Raw genomic sequence first — 21,122 nt, 5'->3', positions numbered from 1 at the left:
TCCTCCAGGATGGGGAGCACTGCACCCCCAGGCCGCCCTCCTCAGCCCTCCTCCAGGCTGGGGAGCACTGTGCCCCCCAGCCGCCCTCCTCAGCCCTCCTCCAGGATGGGGAGCACTGCGCCCCCGGACCGCCCTCCTCAGCCCTCCTCCAGGCTGGGGAGCACTGCGCCCCCGGGCCACCCTCCTCAGCCCTCCTCCAGGATGGGGAGCACTGCACCCCCAGGCCGCCCTCCTCAGCCCTCCTCCAGGATGGGGAGCATTGTGCCCCGCGGGCCGCCCTCCTCCAGGCTGGGGAGCACTGCGCCCCCGGGCTGCCCCTCCTCAGCCCACCTCCAGGAGACGGGCGGGAGCTGCCCCACTTTCTCCAGGAAACAGCGCGCCTTCCTAAGCTGGGTAAAGACCTTGGGGGTGGGGGGAGCCAGTCTCGCATTTCCACACACGGGAAGGACATGGTGAACACACAGCCCTGGATGAAGATGGGGTTTTCACTGCCAGCATTGGCTGAGGCAAGAGAATGGGACAGAAATGGGCCGGCCCAGCACAGATCCCAAAGCTATTTAAGGGCTGGTGAAGCTGAGGCCACCACCTCATTATACGTGAGACCACAAAAACGTGGGCGTCGGCAATTTGTGGGCTGTGCGTGTCGTTTTCCTGTCGAGCTCTAGCCGCCACCATGGCTTCTGGCCACCAATGAAGAAGCTTTTCCCAGCATTATACAACCTGGGTTCCAACAGGGGAGGCTGGGCTTTCTCCTCCACTGGCAAAGTGATGGCCTTGCTCTCGGTGGAGGTAAAAACTAACAGCATTAGATTAAGTCACTCCTTCAGCCGACTCTGCCAGGGCAGCTGACATGAGCCTGGCCCTACAGATGGCCAGCACCTGTCACTGCCCTGCTGGCATCACACACAGGTGGCCCTGCAGGCCGCCTGGGGAGGATGGGGTGGCTCCAGCTCTGGGGGGGAGACTTGTGCATCTGGTTTGCCCAACACTATCTCTCTGATGCCTGTTCCCCCAGGTGGTTCCTTCAGTGAAGAGACAGAAAAAAAGTTTGAGCACTTCAGTGGACTCATAAATAACCAGGTCTCCACGCGGTAAAGTGGCAACATGGTCACCTCCTGCCTTCGGGCCACGGGCATCTCCCCCAACAACTGCAGTCTGACCGGATATCACCCTGCTCCCCCTCATCCAGCCCGGCCCTGCCCGTCTTGGCCCCCTGCAGCCCTCGGCCAAGCTCAGGAGGAAGGCGAGGAAGGCGTGTTCCTGACACCCGCAGCCTGGGACAGCTTCCAGGGCTGGGGCTCGTCCATGGGTCAGTGGGGAGCAGTGCCAACCAAGAGCCATCCTAGCTGGGACCATGAGTGCACAGGTGGTTGGCTGCTTGTCCCATCCAAGGCATGGTCCACTCCGAGCCTCACCACCTGCCCGGCTCACCACAGATAACATGGGGCCATTTTCTTCTTAAGTTACGTGTTGGCAACGTGGGTTAGCAACCCAAGGAGGTCAGGCTGAATCCCACTTCCCCTCCTCTTAGGTTGTTTCCAGCCACCCTGAATATCTAGACTTCTCTTCCAATTAAATGACCTGCCTCTACTCTGTTTATTCTATTCACACGTATAAGTAATGCTGCCAACCGTCTTCTGATCCAGTGAGCTCAGAGATGGTGCTTCTCTTGCCCCCAGACGCCTACACCCCTGTGCCCTCCTATTTTTCAAGATACTATATTCTATTTTCACAGACTTTGAAACAGAAAGTAATTTAGTGGCATTTCATATCGGGCATCTGGGCCTTTGAACGTAGAGCTCAAAAGAAAAACCAGCCCACCTGTGTAAGTGACGCCTCTGTCTGTCCTTCTAATTCTGTGGGTAATTGATTCAACGGTGCTAGAACCAGGGTTCTGGGTGAGGAGGACGCTCACCGATCGCCATGTGTCATCACGGACACTTACACATACTTGAAACTCCAAATAAAAGATTTATGACCTGCAGGTGTGTTTCATTTGGGCCTCTGCGTGCAGCCCCTAAGCCACAGGGCTCCTTTCCCCAGTCGCAGCCAGGGAGCTGCACACCCTTACAGGTTCTCTCTCGTAGGGATGTGGGTTCGACACCTCCTGTCCGGCATTGGCTACAGGTTGGTGTTTAGTCCCTAAGTTGTGTCTGACTCCTTTGCAACCCCAGGGACTGTAGCCCACCAGGCTCCTCTGCCCATGGGATTTCCCAGGCAAGAATTGGAGTGGGTTGCCATTTCCTCTTCCAGGAGATCTTCCTGACCCAGGGATCAAACCTGCATCTCCTGGGCTGCAGGCAAGTTCTTTACCACTGAACCATCACAGAGGCCTCCTTCAGTTCACACCACAGAGGACGGGCCTCAGCCTTTCTTCGGCTCTTGTCTTTTAAGGAAATGTGTTAGGGGCACCATGGTTGCGTGAAGATCAGATGGGACATCCAGCCTTCAGCCTCAGGAAATTTCCTCAAAGGGCAGCACCTGGGCTGGTCTCTGGCGGAAGGACAATGAAGCAGATCAGGGCCCCACGCTCTTCCCCAAGGTGCAGTGAGGGTGGACCCTGAGTCTCTGGGGCACAGTGAGAGTGAACCCCAATCCAGCCAGGCCTGGGGCTCCCTCTGCGTCACAGTGGGCTGCGGCCCAGCAAACCGAGGGGTCCATGATGACCTCAGAGGGCCAGGATCGTCACAAGCTCCACTTAAACCAGAAAGACCAGTGTACTGGGACCCTGTCCTCACAAAGCTGCCCTCCCACCCATTCCTGTGAGGGGAGGGGACTCAGAGGGCATTTCAGATTTCACCTCGAGGTGAGTTCATGTTTATTTCTACAGGGACCCCTGTGTAACCCACACCACTGGTAACACTAGGGCCAGTACCCGGCAGAGGCAGGGGATGTCTCAGCATGGCCAATAGCCCAGAGTTTCTCTGGGGGAGACTGGGCATATGTCACACAACAGGTGCAACCTACCCCCACAAACTGGGCAAGCTCTGCTCAAAAATGCCTTGGAGGCCCAGCTGGTTTGAGGTCAGTCACCTAAAGCAAGCAGCTTCTTCAACAGCCCTAGGTCTCCAATGGGAGGCGAACAGCGCCCCCTAGTGTTCCACTGCAGACCATTACATTTTGAAGCAATCGTGTTACAATTCTTTAATTTTTATTTTTTACTCAGCTTCAGAAACTAGACCAAACTAAAGCCCACCACGCCTCATAGCGATGCTCCAAGGATGGCTCAGGGCTGCTCCGGTGTGTGTAAAGGCTTGTGGTGTTGGGGCCGGAGCTGGGTTGGGGAGCTCGATCCAGGCGGGCTGGGACTCTCAGGGCCTCAGAACGGCAGGAGGCTCCACTGTAGGCCGCTCCTTCTTTCTGTGTTGGAGCCCCAGGGCCCGGGCCACCAGCCTCCGGGCCACAGCTGTATTTGTCTGTGGTCTTTCCTTTGCCAGATGCAGGAGCTCTGAAAGGAAAGCCCCATGGGGTGCGGACTTGAATTCAAGGCTGTGGCCTCCCTCCCAGCGACACAGCAGCCTCGGAGGCAGTTAGAGCCCACCCCCCTGAGGCCTGGCTGCACCCCACTGTGGCCTGATGCTGGTGAGAGGGGCCACCGAGGGCTCCTGGCCCTGATGTGGGGTCCTGACTTACTCTGCCACCTCTCCGCGCCCTCCCTGTTTCTCCTTCTGTCGGGGGTGGGGGGTGGCGTTAATCCTGTCCACCTCCCTCCCTTGCAGGGGCCCTTTGAGAGGGCAGGCAGACCAGGAAGGGACACCTGGAGCTCTTGGATCAACAGACAGGATGTTTATCATCCCTAAGAATTCTGGGACAAAGACCATGTAATCCACAAGAACGTGGATGGCCTCAGCAGGCTTCTCTAGGCCAGTTCTGCCAGCCAGCCACTGCTCTGCAGCCATGGGAAACTGGCCCCTAAAGACTCTCGTGCTCCCTGGAAGGAGGAGAGTAAAAGGGGAGGAGCCATCATTTACGGGGCACCTTCTGTGTGCCTCTCACCACTGCGGGGGCCCGTCCGCCAGGCTCTCTCATTCACTCTAACGCTTATCTCAGAGAAAGGGACCGACTCACATACATCCAGTGACTTGCTCAAGGCCAGTTTAAGGAAGTGCCAGTGCCAGGGTCACACCAAAGCCCAAGCTCTGTATACCTTACAGCAAAGCATGGCTTCCCCGGCTGGACACAAAAACCAAGCTGCCCCTCTGCACCCCAAACCAGACTCCCAAGAGGTGTGAATGGAGGGCAAGCCTGGGACAGGGCAGCTGGAAGACAGCTCTCCTGATAGGTCCCCTGGGTTGGGCGAGGACCACCCCATGGGTCACTGCAGCCCAGGGGCCAGAAAGCAGAGAACTTTAGAGGGAAGTGAATCAGAGGGCAGACCCACACTCGAGCCGCCCACCCACCCAGACCACCGGCTCCCTTACTTGGCCTCTGCAGGGCCTTCAGCTTGGACTGCCTGGCTCCCTGCGTCAGGGGCCGGATCTTCAGTGTGGAGAAATCCCTGGTCAGGGCCTCAGCAGCTAAGGAAAGAAAGCAGGTCTGGAGCCATCCGCATTTCCTGCTGAGGCCTCAGGACCCAGGAACACACATGTCACCCCAAAGCCCAAGCAGCCGCTTCTGACACCCATCCAAACCACCCATCCAAACCTCAGGGACAGGACTGCCCCATCAGCTCGCCCCTCCGCCGGAGCTCGCAGGTCTGCACAGGGCTGCCATGCTCTCAGATGGAGGGCCCATGCCCCAACTTCTACCCCCCTGCCCTGGGGGGTGGGGGGGGGCAGCAGCCACATGGTGAACCTGTGGTTCTGACATCAGCAGAGGTAGGCCCCAGCCTTCCAAAGCCTGGGAGCTTAAAACAAACACCACCACCACCATCACCACCCTGCCCCGACTCAAGGCCCTCCCAGGGTGCATGCTCTCATTGCCTCAGGCTGTGCTGGGCCCTGGGGCACTCGGGCCACTTACAGCTGGGAGGGACCTCAGACCCAAACCATCATACAGATGAGGCCAGGACATGAGGAAGCTGAGCAGGCCTACCCCTGGCTCCTGGCCAGCTTGGCAGAGCCCAGAAGGCAGCCATGGCCATGCCAAGCCCACTGCTAATCCCTTCCATGGACCGGGAGGGCCTCCCCCAGCCCCCACCTTCAGTGGCTCCCTCTCTGGGGCTGAAGCCCCCACCTGGCCCCAATCCTCTTGCTGCCCGGACACTGCCTCCCGTCCCTAAAAGCTCAGGCTCTCCTGAAGACTGGGCCACACCAGCCATGGTCACTCCCCACTCTGTGTTCAGGGACCGTGGTTGTGAGAAGCCCAGTCAAGGGGGGCCGGGGACTGACTCTTTATAAATATACACAAACTGTGCAGTGGTGCGGCAGGGGAAGTACAGGAAAGGGCTGAGAGGGAGGTCCAGCACTGGAATGACAGCCAGGAGACCACCTGGCCTCCCCAGCCTTGACGACTGATGAGAGGCTTCATAACCTTGATCGGAAACTGACATCGGGGAACTCAGTCTCCCCATCTGTAAAATGGGGTCATCTCACCTATCTCCTGAAGCTCTAATCTAAACGGAATGAGAACACATCTGCTCAAACCATAGGAACCTGCCAGTGCTTTAATGCTTTTTTTTTTTTTTTTCTAGCTGTGCCACATGGCATGTGGGATCTTAGTTCCCTGATCAGGGATTGAACCCATGCCCTATGCATTAAAGCCTGGAGTCTTAACCACTCAACTACCAGGAAAGTCCCACCAATATTTGAATGTTTTTGACCTATAAAAATGGCACCTTCACATGCTTTCATTTAGGATGTGGAGGTCACCCAAATCTGAAACCTCTCAACTCAAGAAGAAAGAATGAAGAGGTGTGAGCTTCCTGGCCCAGTGCCCACTCCGCCCCTCTGGACTTCCGGATTAGGTGGCTGGGAGCCGCCCTGCCAGTCCATCAGCTTAGGGCAGCCTGCACCCTGATCTGGGGAATCCTCACCCCAGAAAACAAGGCTCCCTCCCTTCCCAACAGCAGTCAGAGGAGGAGCCAGGCCACCATGTATGTGCCTTACCTGAAGCTGGGCAGGGGAAGACGCCGAGTGCATGTGTGTCGTCCACCCACTGGATCTTGAACCCCTTCTCTCTGTGCCCGGGACAAGACAGAGTGACGGGGAGAGTGAATGCGGAAAACCCCTCCTGCTGCAGGAAGACCCTCCCCTCTCCAGTCCTCAAATACTCCAAGCCCAAGACAAGTTCATCTCCTCTAGGAAGGAGATGACCATCAGGGGCAGATTTTCCCTGAAGACCATACGACAACTTCAGAAAGGCAGGGCCCACCTCTGAGATCTGGTGGGCCCCCAACTCCTAGAACTGAGGAAGTCAGGACTCAAAGCTTGTAGAGCACAAGGCCAAGGGCGACGAGGGCCCCTCACAGACGTGGTCACCCCAGGCCAAGGGTGTAGGATTTGAGGCTGGAGACAAAGGGCTTCATGCTGAGGACAGGACTTGATACAACAAGCATGTCAGTGAAACTGCCCTGACTTTCTTCCTGCCACTTGGGAAGGCACTCCTGAGTCTGGGGCCTGTGGGAGACCAAAGTAGTCTTGGAGCCTGGGGCTCCTCTGTGGATGAGGAAGCCTCCAATGGCCCTGATCTGGCCCAGCCCTAGAAGGGGGACCGGAGGAAAGAAAACAAGCATGGAGGAAAAAAAAGAAAGGAGAAAAGACTGGATTTGGATCCAAGGAATCTGGGGATACGGGAGAAGTCTTTTTTCACTTTTTCTCACTTTTTCTCCCCTCTCCAGCAGACTCTGCCCCAGAGCTACTTAAGCCCCGTTCATCCCGGAAAGAGCTCCTCTATGGAGGTGGTCCTCCATCTGTCGACTCTCCAACTGGGCGGCTGGCCGTGAAGCAGGGGGAGGCAGTGGGCCCACAGGGTTGTGGCTGGCATGTGGGCGTGCTGGGAGCCAGGCTGGAGGTCCGCTGCCTGTGCCAGCAGGTCCAGGTCTTGAGCCTCCAAAAGCTGTCCACAACCGAAAACTCAGCTGTCTTCCTCCTCCGCACAGTCACAGCCAGCAAGCTGAATTGCCCGGGAGCATAGCACCCAGAGCAACCACACCTACTTTCTGCCTTTCTTTCTAGGCACTGAAGGAGGGGCAGGCAAGCGTCCCCAACACAAAGCCCGGTCCTAGCTCCTCTCCAGAAAGAAAGCACTCTCCCCACCCACCATCCCCACCCCAAAGCCTCTCCAGCACTCACTGGAACTCAGAGAAGGTAGCCAGCAGGTCCTCAGTCTTGAGCACCGGCTCAAAGTCATAGATCTCCACCACGTGCGCAAAATCCTTCTCTCCAGGCAGCTCGTCTACAAAGGATGATGTGTCCACGTGGATCTTCTCTACCTGAATCTCCTTCTGGGTCAGATTGTTCGTTATCTGGGAGAGATCAGACCTTTTAGTGAGGGGAGCTTGGATACACCGGACTCTGAGTGAGTGCTCTCAAAACCCACGCTGAGTCCCACAGGCTTCTGCATTGACACGGAGGTGAGCACCCCAGATAGGAGTCTGGGAAAGATAGCAGTATGGCAGACTGGGCCACGAGATGGGGGAGTATGTTTTAAGGGAGTCCCCGCTGGGTGACTGACACTAATGCACTTTGTGTTTCATAAAATCCCCAAAACTCTATTCCGTAGGCCCACTTTACAGATGGGTAAACTAAGCCAAAGAATTAAGTAATTCCGCCCCAAGTTACTGTCAGTAAGAGGTGGAGCTAGGCAGGCCCAGGATCTTTCCTTTCCTCATTAACAAAGTGATAATGAGCAAGGCTTTCTGGTGTCCTTCATCTGTAAAATAGCGATACAGGCTGCCTGCCCTCCCAACTGACACCGCAGCCAGGCTCAGGGACAGACACACGGTTCTAAGGACAAGAGATTTGTAAGACAAAGCTTCAGGCAGAAGAGTAATTTTCATGACCAGTGTCTGTAGTGCGTTCTGAAGCACTGTGTTCCCTTGGGAAGTGTGTATTAGCACCTGCTCTTTTTTTCAGAGGAAGATAACTGAAACTTAGAAAAGCCAAATAACCTGGTTGAGGTGGGATCCAATCCACACCCCTGACCCCAGATCCTGAGCCTCCTGCCCTCTGAGTACTGGTCTCCTAAGGGACCGCTATCACTCAACACCCGCACCCCCATACACCTTGACCCTCCGCCCCATCCACCCTCGACTACACCCACCTCACTTCCACCCTCCCTTTTCCGGCTTAAGAGCCTCATCACCTCCTGCAGCAATTCACTGAAATCGTCCTCAGGGCAGCTGCCTGGCCCCTCCTCTTCCACCTCTTCCTCTTCTACTTCCTCCTCTGCTGCCAGGCTCCTCTCCAGCTCAGTCCCATTTCCCTCCTCCAAGTCCAGCTGCAGCACATTTTCCAGCTGTGCGGCTGACTCCAGCCTGTCTCCGGTTCCTGCGTGGCTCTCATGCCCTGAGGGTTCAGCAGCCAATGGGTCTGGCAGCGACTCTTTCTCACAGCCTTGACCAGGGCCTTTTTGGTCCTCTGTTGCCTGAGTCACCGACACAGGAAGTTCCTGATCGGCAGTGGGGTTCCCAGCACCAGTATCTCTGGTTCTTCTGAGAGCCCGCCAGCTGGAGCATCTCCCTGGAGCTCTGCAGGAGCGGGCAGCACTCCTTCTTCCTGCTGGCGCAGCACCCGGGGCACATACAAGGCCTGGTCCGGCTTGCGTCCACGATGCCACCGGCCGGCCCTCACCCCTCGGGGACCACCAGCCGCTCCCTGACTTGCGGTGGGCTTCCGAGGACCTCGGTACTTGCTAGGGTGGGAGGCAGGAGGACGGCAGGGGCCAGAGAATCTGTCTGAACTGGGTAACCTGGAGTAGGAGCAGGCACTTATCAGAGGGGTGCTTGAGACCCAAGGAGAATGGTTTATTGGAGTTATCTGCCATTCAGGCCTGAGGCTCTTGAGTCAGTCTCAGGCAAAAACCAAAGCCACAATGACCCTGGAAAACAACTTAATGAGCCATGAGAGGGGATGCCCTGAACAAGCACAAAGCCGTCAACTCTTCCTCTAGTGTTACAAACCAACTGTGAGACAGCTGAGTCCACTTGCTACAGGGTGAGGTAATTAGCATTCAGAAACTATGTTATTAGAAAAGTATGTAACTTTAAGTCTGTGAGTCTGTTTTGTAAGTAAGTTCATTTGTATAATTTCTTTTTAGATTCCACATATAAGGGCTATCACGTGACATTTCTCCTTCTCTGCCTTTCTTCACTCTGTAGGACAATCTGTGTGTGTGTGTTAGTAGCTCAGCTGTGACTGACTCTGTGGCCCCATGGACTGTGGCCCACCAAGCTCCTCTGTCCATGAGATTTTCCAGGCAAGAATACTGGAGTGGGTTGCCGTTTCCTACTCCAGGGGATCCTCCCGACTCAAGGGTGGGACCCACTTCTCCTGTATTGCAGACAGATCATGTCCCACTCTTTGCGACCCAATCCCATTATCAGCCATTCAAAACAATGAAGCAACGCCATTTGCAGTAATGTGGATGACAATCTCTAGGCCCATCTATGTGGCTGAAAATGCATTATTTCATTCTTTTGAATGGCTGATAACGGGATGGGGTCACAGAGTCTGACATGACTGAAGGGACTTAGCGCGCGCGCGCGCGCACACACACACACACACACACACACACACAATGGGATGAGTGGAAGGGATAGTTAGGAAGCTTGGAATGGACATGTACACACTGCTATATTTTAAATGGATAACCAACAAGGACCTACTGTATAGCATGCACCACTCTGCTCAATGTTATGTGTTAGCCTAGATGGGAGAGGAGTTTAGGGGAGAATGGATACATGTGTGGTTGAGTCCCTTTGCTGTTCACCTGAAACTATCACAATATTGTTAATTGGCTGCACCCCAACACAAAACAAAAAGTTTAAAACAGATCAAAAAAAGAGAAAAGTATGTAACTTTAAAGGCTAGGATTATAGACATTATGATAAGATCCTTCGAGACAGGTGGAGACAGGTGAGCGAATTGCTAGATGAGCTTTCACGTTCCATGGCCTCTGCAGGGCCCAAGCTCCCTGAGAGCAATGCTGGGTGGACATCCCCACTGTTTAAACAGTCCTCTCTCTTTTGGCCCAACGTGCATAATTTGCTAAAGGAACTCCATCAACAATGCACCTCTACTCCCCTGCTGAGCAGAAGGCAGCACTGACTCTAAGCAACTGAGGCTTGGGGAGAGAGGGGGTCACCCAGCCCTGATTCCCTCCCAGAGGCTGACCAGCTCACCAGACCACCCCCAGGGGAAAACCAATGAGGGGCCTCCCAGGCGGCAGGATACACACCTGATGTCCAGGTGACAGATGACTGTCCTCCTCCTCCAGCCCTCTCCAACAGAGAAGCTGCTCAAAAGGTCAAAATTCTCTGCTGTCCTGTGGATCAGGTACCGGAGCCGACTGGAGAGTGGGGGAAAGAGGAGGACCCTGGGGAGGGATGGGAAGGAGAGCAGAGCAGGAGCTCCAGGAGCAGCCCCCAGGCCTGACCCCCGCGGAGTCCACTCCTGGTTTAACGGTGGCTTGAACCTAGGCTCGCTCTGCCCCCTAGGGTCCCAGGTTGACTGCAGTGGACCTGCCTGTAGAGGGTATGACAGGGAACTACTTGGCCCCATCCTCCTTCCAGGGATGGGCTGTTCCATCTCAGGCGATGCTTGGTGTCACCCAGGAAAGAGGCAGCGGGGAGAGGCCTGACAGCAGATTATTAGACCTAAAGGCCAAATCAGAGCGAGTTGCCAGCCTAGTTACTTTAGACACACCATTGGACAAAAAGGGGCAAGGAGGCTAGGGGCGAACACTGCTCTTCCCAGCGGCAGAGCGAGCACCACCCTCACAACGGCTTACTTTGACAGCTGCTTCTGCAGCAGGAAGCGGTCCAATTCCTCCCGGATGCGCTGCACGAAGTCATTCTCGGCTGTGGAGAGGAAGACGCCGTCCAAGCAGAGAAGGGCCAGGGTGACAGGTGGGAGAGCCTGCGGGGCAACCGACACCGCCGCGATCAGAGCACAGAACCCGGGCCCTTCCACGACCCAGGACACGGTCTCTCCTCCGATCGGAGACGGGCCGGGCTCCGAGGAGGGTAAGGGTCGTGCCCAGGGCCCCCTGCAGGGCCGTGGTGAGGCAGGGAGGGGTCACCCGGCCCCCGATGCCGTCCCCAGGTCCGCGCCCTGCTGCCTGCGGCCCGATCCGCGGGCGCGATCGATCCTTCCCAGCCCAGGAGCGAGAGGCCAGGGAGGAGTACAGGCTGACCGTGAGCGATCGGAGCGACCTGCCCTGAGGTCCGCCCGCCGCACTCTCCGCGGCCGCCCGGCGCGTCGCCGCCGCAGCTCTTGGGTCCCCAGAAGCCTGCGCGCCCCTGAGCCCCGGAACCACCCGGGCCTCGCGGAGCTGCAGCGCCACCGCGCGGCCCGGGGGAGGCATCACCCCCAATGGCAAAGGCGCGTTCTTTCTTGATTCTTTTTGCCCCTGAGACCACAGGTCACCTGAGCAGGGATATTCCCCACCCAGGGATCGAACCGTGTGTCCTGAGTCTCCTGCATTGGCAGGCGGATTCCTTACCACTGAGTCACCTGGGAAACCCTACACTGTCTCCTAGGATCAATTAAATTTGGGAAATCGTTTGGCGTGGCTCCTACATGCTAGGTCATGGGAATACCAGGTTTTACAGTTCCTTGATCCCCTCCCTAGGGACGTCAAAGAGGGATACATAGGAAGTTTCTGGACACCAAGAATTTCATCGCCCTTTGGCCCTTATCGATGGAAGCTGCAAAGAGGTCCAACTCACAGCACAGCGTCCCTGACAAGGTATACTAGCCTATGGATAACAGGGCTGGGTAGCCACTAGAATGGTGGCTTGCAGAACTTGCTACATCTAAAAGTAACTCCAGCACTTGCCTTAAACAGGGCTTGAAATTCATGTCATCAGACAGCCATGAGATGGCTTATTATAATCAAGGAGACCAGGGCTGAAATCCTCTTCTTCCCTGGAAGGTGCTGAAATGTAAGCCTTTGATCATCCTGAAACAAGCAGGGCCCTGAGTTATTAAAAACCCAGGTTTTAGTACAGGGGTGGGATAGTCTGAGTGGGCCCTGCAATAGGATACAAGAAAGGTCACAAGGAGGCTGACCCTTAAAAGGCTGGCTGGGAGAAGTTGGGGACAGGACAATGAAGAAAAACAAAGATGCATTTTGCTCTCTTGCAGTTTTTCCCAGAGTATTTCTTTTAACAGATGGTGGGATTATATCTTTTTATATATTACATTTACAAAAACTATTGGGATATATTATATTTACAAAAACTATCTTTCCAGATAGTTTTTCAAGAATAAAAAGAATCGAGACTTCCCTAGTTGTCCAGTGGTTAAGAATTTGCCTGCCAATGCAGGGGATACGGTTTTGATCTCTGGTCCAGGAAGATTCACATGCCTTGGGGCAGCTAAGCCAGTGGGCCACAACTCTCAAACCTGTGCCCTAGAACCTGTGCTTGGCAATAAGACAAGTCACTGCAACGAGAAGCCCTCAGACTGCAACAAACAGTAGCCCGACTTGACACAATTAGAGAAAAACCTGTGCACAGCAATGAAGACCCCGTGTAACTAAAAATAAATAAAAATGTTTTTAAAGAATATAAAGGATATAAAATAAAGACAACACCAAGTGCAAAGAGAACTCAAGGAGGTGAGTCATGAGTATCCTTTGGGGGCCTGGTTGTTAAGAGGAGATTCTGAAGGCCTGCCCCTGCCCCAGTCTCAGGCCTGGAGGGGCATCCAGTCCCTGGGGGGTGGAAGGCAAAAATACAGCAAGAAGAACAGGGACACCCATCTGGACTCTGACTCCACCAGCCCCACCCACACTCCACACTGGCTTAACTGAAGTGGAATCAGACTGGCCTGAGAGAACACTGAGGGGCCACACAACGGTCCCGTTTATCCGACCAGGCTTCCATGATGGGAAGTGTGAGGCTGGGAGGCACGCCCATTTTGCACACATGACCCAGAAGGAATATGCATGCTAACTTAGAAAACAAAGGCTCAGCGTTCCCTGTTGGCTCAGTGGTAAAGAATCCGCCTGCTAATGCCAGAGACATGGGTTCTACCCCTGACCCTGGAAGATCCCACATACCATGGAGCAACCATGCCCGTGCACCACAGCTACTGAGCCTGTGCTCTAGAGCCCGTGCTCCTGAATGAGAAGCCCATCACTCACCTCCTTGAGTTCTCTTTGCACTTGCTTTTGTCTTGATGCTATAATTAGAGAGTAGCACCACTCTCCGCAACTAGAGAAAAACCCACGCAGCAACAAAGACTCAGCACAGCCAAAAATTTTTAAAAAAAAGAAAGAAAAGGACTAACCTTCTCAATAAAGTGGCCATCTCTCCCCCACAATGAAGGAACCAACCAAAACCCCAAGATACAGGCTATACCCCTACCTCTTTAGAGCTGGTCCGTGACAGAGGATTTCAACACATTCAGAGAGACTCAAACAAGGAGACTCTCAGAGGAGGCTGCCCGTGAATGCAGTTTTCACTACACACTCTTCAGATAAGTTGGAAGCTGAAAAGAAAAAAAAGAATTAGCACAAAGGCCTCCACTTGCGGGTGGAGGTTACCAAAAGATGCCAAGATAAATGAGGAAGGGAATCAAAGTGCATCTCCCCACAGGACTGGGGGACAAATACCAGATGAGCACTGAATGGTCCCCAGTCAGAGACAAACAGAACAAAAAGCAGCAGAGTATGCAAATTTTCTATAGCAAAAACAAAAAGTTAAAAAAGCATCATAAAAAAAAGAGGATAACAGTATATGGGAAAGTTCTCTTGTTAAAAAAAAAGAGAAGACATTTCAGTTAGTAACTACTGCATGTTCTCAAGGAAATCAAAGAAAGTCTGATTTTCATGTCTCGATGGAAAAACCAACAGAATGTCAGGAGTGTGAACTGTCAGAGGCATGGAAAGATATAAAAGAGGCAATCATGTTCATCACAGAGGCAACAAAAAATGGAGTCAACAAAGCTGAAAATAAATCTGTGACACAAAGGCTTGTGAAAATGAAGATAACTACTATTTACACAAAGGTTGCCATAAAAATTGCATAAACTGAATCTTCACAGTGGCCCATTCAGTTGGAGATTTCAGAGGAATAACCTGGTGGTTCAGATGGTAAAGAATCCGCCTGCAATGCAGGAGACCTGGGTTCGATCCCTGGGTCAGGAAGATACACTGGAGAAGGGAATGGCAACCTACTCTAGTATTCTTGCCTGGAAAATTCCGTGGAGAGAGGACCTTGGTGGGCTACAGTCTATGGAGTCACAGAGTCAGACATGACTGAGCAACTAACATTTTCACTTTCAACCTGAGGTTTAGCCAAGGAACCAGCTACCACAGGCAGAGTGGGAACTTGCTCTAATCCAGATCTAGCCTGTGACATCCATGTTCTGGAACATCACCTGGTTCAGAGTTTCCATCTTTAGAATGTTGTTAGAATTGATGCTGTGGTCAATAACCAGACACAGAAGTCAGGCATTAAATAAACTAGATGAATCCGATCAACCAGAGAAGCCTGTTGGGTGTGTACTGTAGAGTTTTACCTGAAACAAGAGGTACGATTGAAAGATGATGAAAGGATTGCATGCAGATGACATGGGGTTGCAAGCAGCCCCATCTGAAGGGATGAATCTAGAGTTCCCTACTACCATACAACCCTAAATTATAATCCAGCACCCCTTCCCTTGCCACTGGGGTCACCTGCAGCACTGGAATCTATGTCCCAATTTCCCATCTCTTTACTCTAAGCAAACTGAGACAGTATTAACCTCAGCTTGCATGAGCTAACCAACTGTTCTCTCCATGTTTAAGATGAAGTTTAAGAATATCCAGTTAATGTTTGCTATTGAAAGCCTTTGTATTGTCTACATAGTTTTAACATGTGTATCAGAGAACCTAACACATTAGGTGGTGAAACTTAAAATTTTTCAGTGGGCAGATATAAGAGCATTTGACTAAGTTAGTAAACAGTATTATAATATTAAAGAGAAATGGAGTCACAACACTTAAAGATCAACAAGAGTTGTTTAAACACAGCATACATAAGAATGTTTGGCTTCATACATAGCCTGCTGGAACATCCATTTGATGTATGTAAGAAGAAAATTAGGACTTCCAGGAAAATGGAGTAAACACACTTTGCCAATTCCTTGCACTAAATATAATTAAAATCCCCAGACATTATATATAAAACAAACGTAAAAGGTGGAGAAAAGAAAGAAGACCAGCTATGGGTCTCTGGTTCCAAGGAACAACAAAGAGCTGGGTTTTCTTTATGCCTCAAATTTTTAGACTTGGAGCTGGAAGAAGCCAGCAACCCGGAAGTACCAATGGACACAGAACAAAACAGACACACCAAAACAACAGCAAAACTCACCCTAACGAAAGGGGGTGTTTTCTCTCTAGCCAAATGTGCAGGCCAGCCAGACATAGCACTCTGAGATAATAATTTCTCAACCTCAGCCAAACACCAATCCCACTCAGACCAGCTAAGGCCACGTTGGAGCCCAGATTGTCACCCTCACCAGGCTGAAATGAAGTGTCACAACCTTGCCACCAAGATGATGTGAAAGAAGGTCAGGTAGGGGGGAGCTTGGACTTTCATGCCCTTCAGGCAGTTACGAGCCCTGGGCCCCGCCTGCAGTGTCAGTAGAGACCACCAGAGAACATGACTTCCACCCCCACCCAGCAATAAAAAGGCACCCTCCCCACTGGAGTACTGTCAGAGGACTTTCACTGCCACCCAGAGATTAAGAGGAAACCGCACCGCCCGTGGTGTCAGTGGAGGCCATGTGGGAAACAGCAGCACCCGTTCCAGCCAGGAAAGCATCCATGGGGGCCTTGTGGGAAGCCAGACCTTCACCCATCAGTGATGAGGACCATACATCTTAGTATCAAAGGAGGCTAAATGGGAGACCTGCACTTTAACCTTCACCTGGCAGTAACAATGCAATGCCTCTCATCCCCATTCCGGAGTGCTGGCAAAGAAAGGTAAAGCAGAAGCTAAAAAGATCCAGGGGACTTCCCTGATGGTTCAGTGGTTAAGAATCTGTCTGCCAATGCAGGGGACACAGGTGTAACCCCTGGTCGGGGAACATCCTACATGTGGCAGGGCAACTAAGCCTGTGTGCCACAGCCACTGAGCCTGTGCGCCACAACCACTGAGGTGCTCGCACCTAGAGCCCACGCTCTGCAACAGGAGAAGCCGCTGCAATGAGAAGCCCATACAATCCCAGTGAGGAGTAGTAGCCCCCACTCAGTGAAACTAGATAAAGCCCAGGTGCAGCAACAAAGATCCAGCACAGCCAAAAATTATTTAGTTAAGAGATATTGAAAAAAAAGATTCAGAATCTCATAATACCCAAGATGCCCAGGATTCAATTAAAGAATAATTTGTGGTACCAAGAATTAAGAAGATCTCAAACTCAATGAAAGAAAGGCAGTCAATAGACTCAACTTTGCATTGAGATGTCAGAAATGTTAAACTATCTGAGATTTTGGAGCAACCATGATAGAAATACTTCAACAAGCAACTATGAACACATTTGAAAAAAAAAAAAATGGAAAAAAAAAAAGTCTCAGCAAAGACACAGAAGATATAAAGAAGAACCAAAAGGAAAGTTTAGAATTGAAAGCTACAGTAACCAAAAGAAAAAGCTCAGTAGCAGAATAGAAGAAAAGGAAAGACTCTGTGAACTAGAAGATAAGACAGCAGACCTAACATGAACAACATGAGAGAAAATAGACTGGACACAAAAATGAACAGAGACCAAGGGATTGGGGACTACAAGAAGAAGATTTAACACTTGCGCCATCAGAGTCCCAGAAACATAGGAGAAAGGGTAAGGCTGAAAAAGTGCTTGGAGAAATGATAACTGAAAACTTCCCAGATTTGAAAACAGATATAAACCAACAGATTCAAAAAGTAAAAAACAGAACAAAACCACAGAAATCCAAGCCAAGACACATCATTATTAAATATCTGAAAACTTAAAACAAAGGACTTTATAAAATCAGCCAGAAAAATAATCTTATCTTACCTAAGGGAGAAAATTATTTGAATGACGGTGGATTTCTTGCCAGAAACCAGAAAACAAAAAGAAGATCTTTTTTCAAATGCTGAGAGAAAAAACAGTGAGTCCAGAGTCATATATCTAATGAAAACCTATTTCAGGAATAAAGAAGATATTAGCACACTCTTAGATGAAGGAAGATTAAGAGAATTTGCTGCCAGGAGACCTAGCCTGAAACAATGGCTAAAAGAAGTTCTCTGCACGAAAAGGTAACAATGAAAGGAAGAATTCTGGAACACCAGGAAGGAAGAAAGAACAGTGAGCAAGCATGTAAGTAACATGATAGACTTTTCTTCCTTGTGTCTTCTGCATTATGTTCGATAGTTGAAGCACGTTCCAATATGTTCTAAATGTACGTAGAGAAAAATATTTTGGACAATTACATTATAAATTGTTGTTGTTTAGTCACTAAATAGTGTCCAACTCTAAAACATGAAAAAAAAAAAAACTACTATAGGTAAGAAAAGACACACCAACCAAATTCAAGAGATTGGCCTTTGTACATCCAGATTCAAATAAACCAAATAACTATTGGACATGTTTGATAAAGTCAGAGAAATTGGAAGACAGGTTGGGTACTAGATGATATGAAGGATTGTTCTTACTTTTCCAGTGTGTTTATTGCTGCTGAAGTTATGCCTTTTAATATGTTTCTTCATACTAACGTGTTCATGAATAAAATGGTATGATGCCTCAGATTTGCTTTAAAATACATTGGGTGGGGGAGAAGTGAGGAATTATAAGTGAGACAAGATTGGCAAAATGCTGATCATTATTGAAACTGGCAATGTGTGCACTATTCTCCTTCTTATTGTGTGTGGCAGACATTTTCCATAATAAAACATTAATTTTTTTTCAAGCCAAACTAAAGCCAACAATAAGATGACGGGCAGGGGGTGATGTTCAATGCACAGCTAGAATATCTTTAAATTCTTGAAAGTGAAAAGAGAGATAAGGAAGAATTTTATAATTTGTTAGAAAAATATATAGTTAAATCTATATGCTAAAAATTTGAAGGTAACCATTGAAAGGCTAGAAAGATAATCTATAGGTTTCAAATCATAATAATAGTAAATAAAGATGATATAAAAACTTTATCCAACATAAAGTTGTTGTTAGCGTCACTGAGTTACACAGGCCCGTTTGCCATGACAAGGCTGTGATCCATGAAGGGGCCAACATAAAATACAAATGCAGAACAAGAGGTGAAAGTGAAAGTGAAGTCGCTCAGTTGTGTCCGACTCTTTTCGACCCAGTACACCATAGCCCACCAGGCTCCTCCATCCATGGGATTCTCCAGGCAAGAATACTGGAGTGGGGTGCCATTTCCTTCACCAAGAGGTAAATGGTACCAATACTTTGGCCACCTGATAAGAACTGACTCACTGAAAAGACCCTGATGCTGGGAAAGACTGAAGGCAGGAGGAGAAAGGAATGACAGAGGATGAGATGGAGGATGAGATAGTTGGGTGGCATCACCGACTCAATGGACATGAGTTTGAGCAAGCTCCAGGAGTTGGTGATGGACAAGGAAGCCTGGCATGCTGCAGTCCATAGGGTTGCAAAGAGTCAGACACAACTGAGCGACTGAACTGAACTGAAAAGGTACCAAAAGAAAAACTACATCTCTTTTGCCCTAACAAAGATATGAAGAATAAAGAAGGGGGGAAAAAAGACAGGAAAAGAGACTTCCCTGATTTCTAGCGGTTAAGACTTCATGCTTCCAATGTAGGGGATGTGGGTTGGATCCCTGGTCAGGAACGGAGATCCCATATACTGTGTGGTGCAGGCAAAAAATATATATGTATATATATATATAAAGAAAACAGGAAAAATGTATAATTTTTTTTTAACGACGATCACATGATCTAGCCTAGCCAACACTTAGAAGTGAATTTGCAATAGACTCTAGATGATCTGTCCTAAGAGAACTGGGTGAAATGAAGAATTTCTAATGTAAAATTTAGACTCTTATTTGCTTAATCCTTTAAAATGTCTTTACATTATTTGTCAATATTTGACTATGAGGATCAATGTCTCTCAGTAGCACACTGCAGAGGGCACAGACTCAGAGAGGTATAGAAAAGCACGTGATGGTTCATCCAGATTCAGACACTATCTAAAACAAAATGCAAAACAAATAAAAATAAAAAAATAAAACAAAATGCAAACTCCGCTTTACCCGTCTCTTAGAACGTCCCACACAGTCACCCACTGGCAAGAGAGGAGGGTTCCACAATGAACACAGAGGGTCCCTGGATGGACAGCCTGGAGGGCAACAAGGCCCTTATGAGTCTGAGAGCAAACACATGTTGAATTGGCTTACTCTGTACTAGGCCAATGCTTCTCTGGTGGCTCAGTGGTAAAGAATCCCCCTGCAATGCAGGAGATGCAGGAGACACGGGTTTGATCAGGAAGATCCCTTGGGTCAGGAAGATCCCTGGGTCAGGAAGATCCCTTGAGGAGGGCATGGCAACCCACTGCAGTATTATTGCCATCTTAGCTTCTTCATCTGTGAAATGGGGCTGAGAGTGCTGGCCTCACTGAGTTAATCAATGATGAATTAATCCATAATGAGATAACCCATGTAAAACACCTAGCATGATATAAGACTGGTGGAGATGGGGCTCCCTGCATATAGGTGACGCATTCTGGGTGCTCTAGTTCTAAAAGAACCAGATCACAGGTTCTCCCGATCTCCTCTAGCCACAGACCAGGGGCCAGGGCCACAGAATCACAAATCCAGCTGCCAACCTTAGATGGTGACATCTCTCTACCACCCAGTTACAATCTGTAGACCAAAAATCAGAAAAGGCTACTCCATCCTGCTTGCTCAACCTCCACCCTATGAAGGAGAGGAAGAATGTTACAATGTTAACCTAGTGACCTTGGGTCCTGGCTGAGCTGGGGCCCCTGCTGTCCACACAGAGCCTGGCTCTGAGGGCCCTCAGCCTACTCCCCTCTTAGCATTAAGGAGTTACTCCGTATGCAGAGCATGTCTCCAAAATGTGACTTCCACCCACCTCTCAGGTCCCCTAAGCCCACCAGCACTCACTCCAAGCCTACTGCCTTAGCATCCGCATGTGCTATGGTCCTCTTATCTCACCACCTCAAAACTTACCTGCTATTGACTCATTTCCACAAGTCCCCCAGAAGACAAGCTGGTTAATCTGCCAACTAAATTATGTGCCAACAAACAAGTTAAAAATAATAGCTTGGGACTTCCCTGGCTGTCCAGTGATTAAGACTCTGCACCCTGCAGGAGGCATGGGTTCCATCCCTGGTCTGTGATCAGGGAACTAAGATCTTGTGTGCTGCATAGTGCGGCCAAACAAACAACAACAACAAAATTACGGCTTAACCAAGTAGGCTTCCAGACTGGTTTCTGCAGCCCCTACCTATGTGGACAGGGTGCCACTGACCAGGGATAGACCTTGGGACGCTGGGGCTGCCTTTAGTCCAAATGACTTCCAACAGGAATATGAATCATGGCACTAGATTCCTGGTTTCTTCTGTCCCTCACAAACAGGGTGATCTTAAGAAAATGACTCCCCTTCTAAGCCTCATCCCGGAACTCTGGTCTCTGAGGTTAATTCCCTCTAAAGTTCTGACTATCATGCCTAGCCTGAGAGGGTTCCACCTTTACATTCACTCTCCTCATCATCCTTTCTCCATCACCACCATCATTGCAACCACTACAACCACCATCAGGCAGGCCACCGCAGAGATGCAGCTAAGGCTGAATGGTGCATCTTTGAACCCAGATAGGGAGCTCTGCACTGCTGAGCTCAGCACCCAGAATGCTGGACTCTGTCCTGTGCCACCTGCCCCATTTGCCTGATGTCAGAGAGGGATAAAGGACAGGAAAACTGAAGACAGCCAGGTCACCACAGTGGCCACTAGAACAACTCTGGGGGGCCCCGTGCTGCTGGTAGTGGAAGGGGCTGACCTGCTGAGGCCCAA

The 21,122-nt window shown here is 50.6% G+C and overlaps 2 protein-coding genes across 2 annotated transcripts in view; one reads left to right on the top strand and one right to left on the bottom strand.

Moving 5' to 3' along the window:
* Window positions 1-1,984, top strand: part of LOXL2 (lysyl oxidase like 2) — a 115,184-nt gene extending 113,200 nt beyond the window's left edge. Inside the window, exon 14 of the mRNA XM_005684007.3 lies at window positions 1,016-1,984. Within this exon, the coding sequence (XP_005684064.2) occupies window positions 1,016-1,095 (80 nt within the window). The 3' untranslated portion in view covers window positions 1,096-1,984. The remainder of the gene's footprint in view (window positions 1-1,015) is intronic.
* On the bottom strand, window positions 3,135-11,481 carry R3HCC1 (R3H domain and coiled-coil containing 1). The gene is given in 9 exon segments (XM_018052332.1): window positions 3,135-3,448; window positions 4,422-4,517; window positions 6,048-6,118; window positions 7,233-7,405; window positions 8,245-8,585; window positions 8,588-8,850; window positions 10,339-10,476; window positions 10,891-11,018; window positions 11,296-11,481. Coding segments are annotated over 9 exon segments (1,518 nt in total). The 5' UTR covers window positions 11,467-11,481; the 3' UTR covers window positions 3,135-3,311.

This window comes from Capra hircus, chromosome 8, assembly GCF_001704415.2.
Source record: "Capra hircus breed San Clemente chromosome 8, ASM170441v1, whole genome shotgun sequence".
In the NCBI taxonomy this organism is placed as follows: domain Eukaryota; kingdom Metazoa; phylum Chordata; class Mammalia; order Artiodactyla; family Bovidae; genus Capra; species Capra hircus.
The sequence above is the reverse complement of the archived record's forward strand: the minus strand, read 5'-3'. Positions and strand labels throughout refer to the sequence as shown.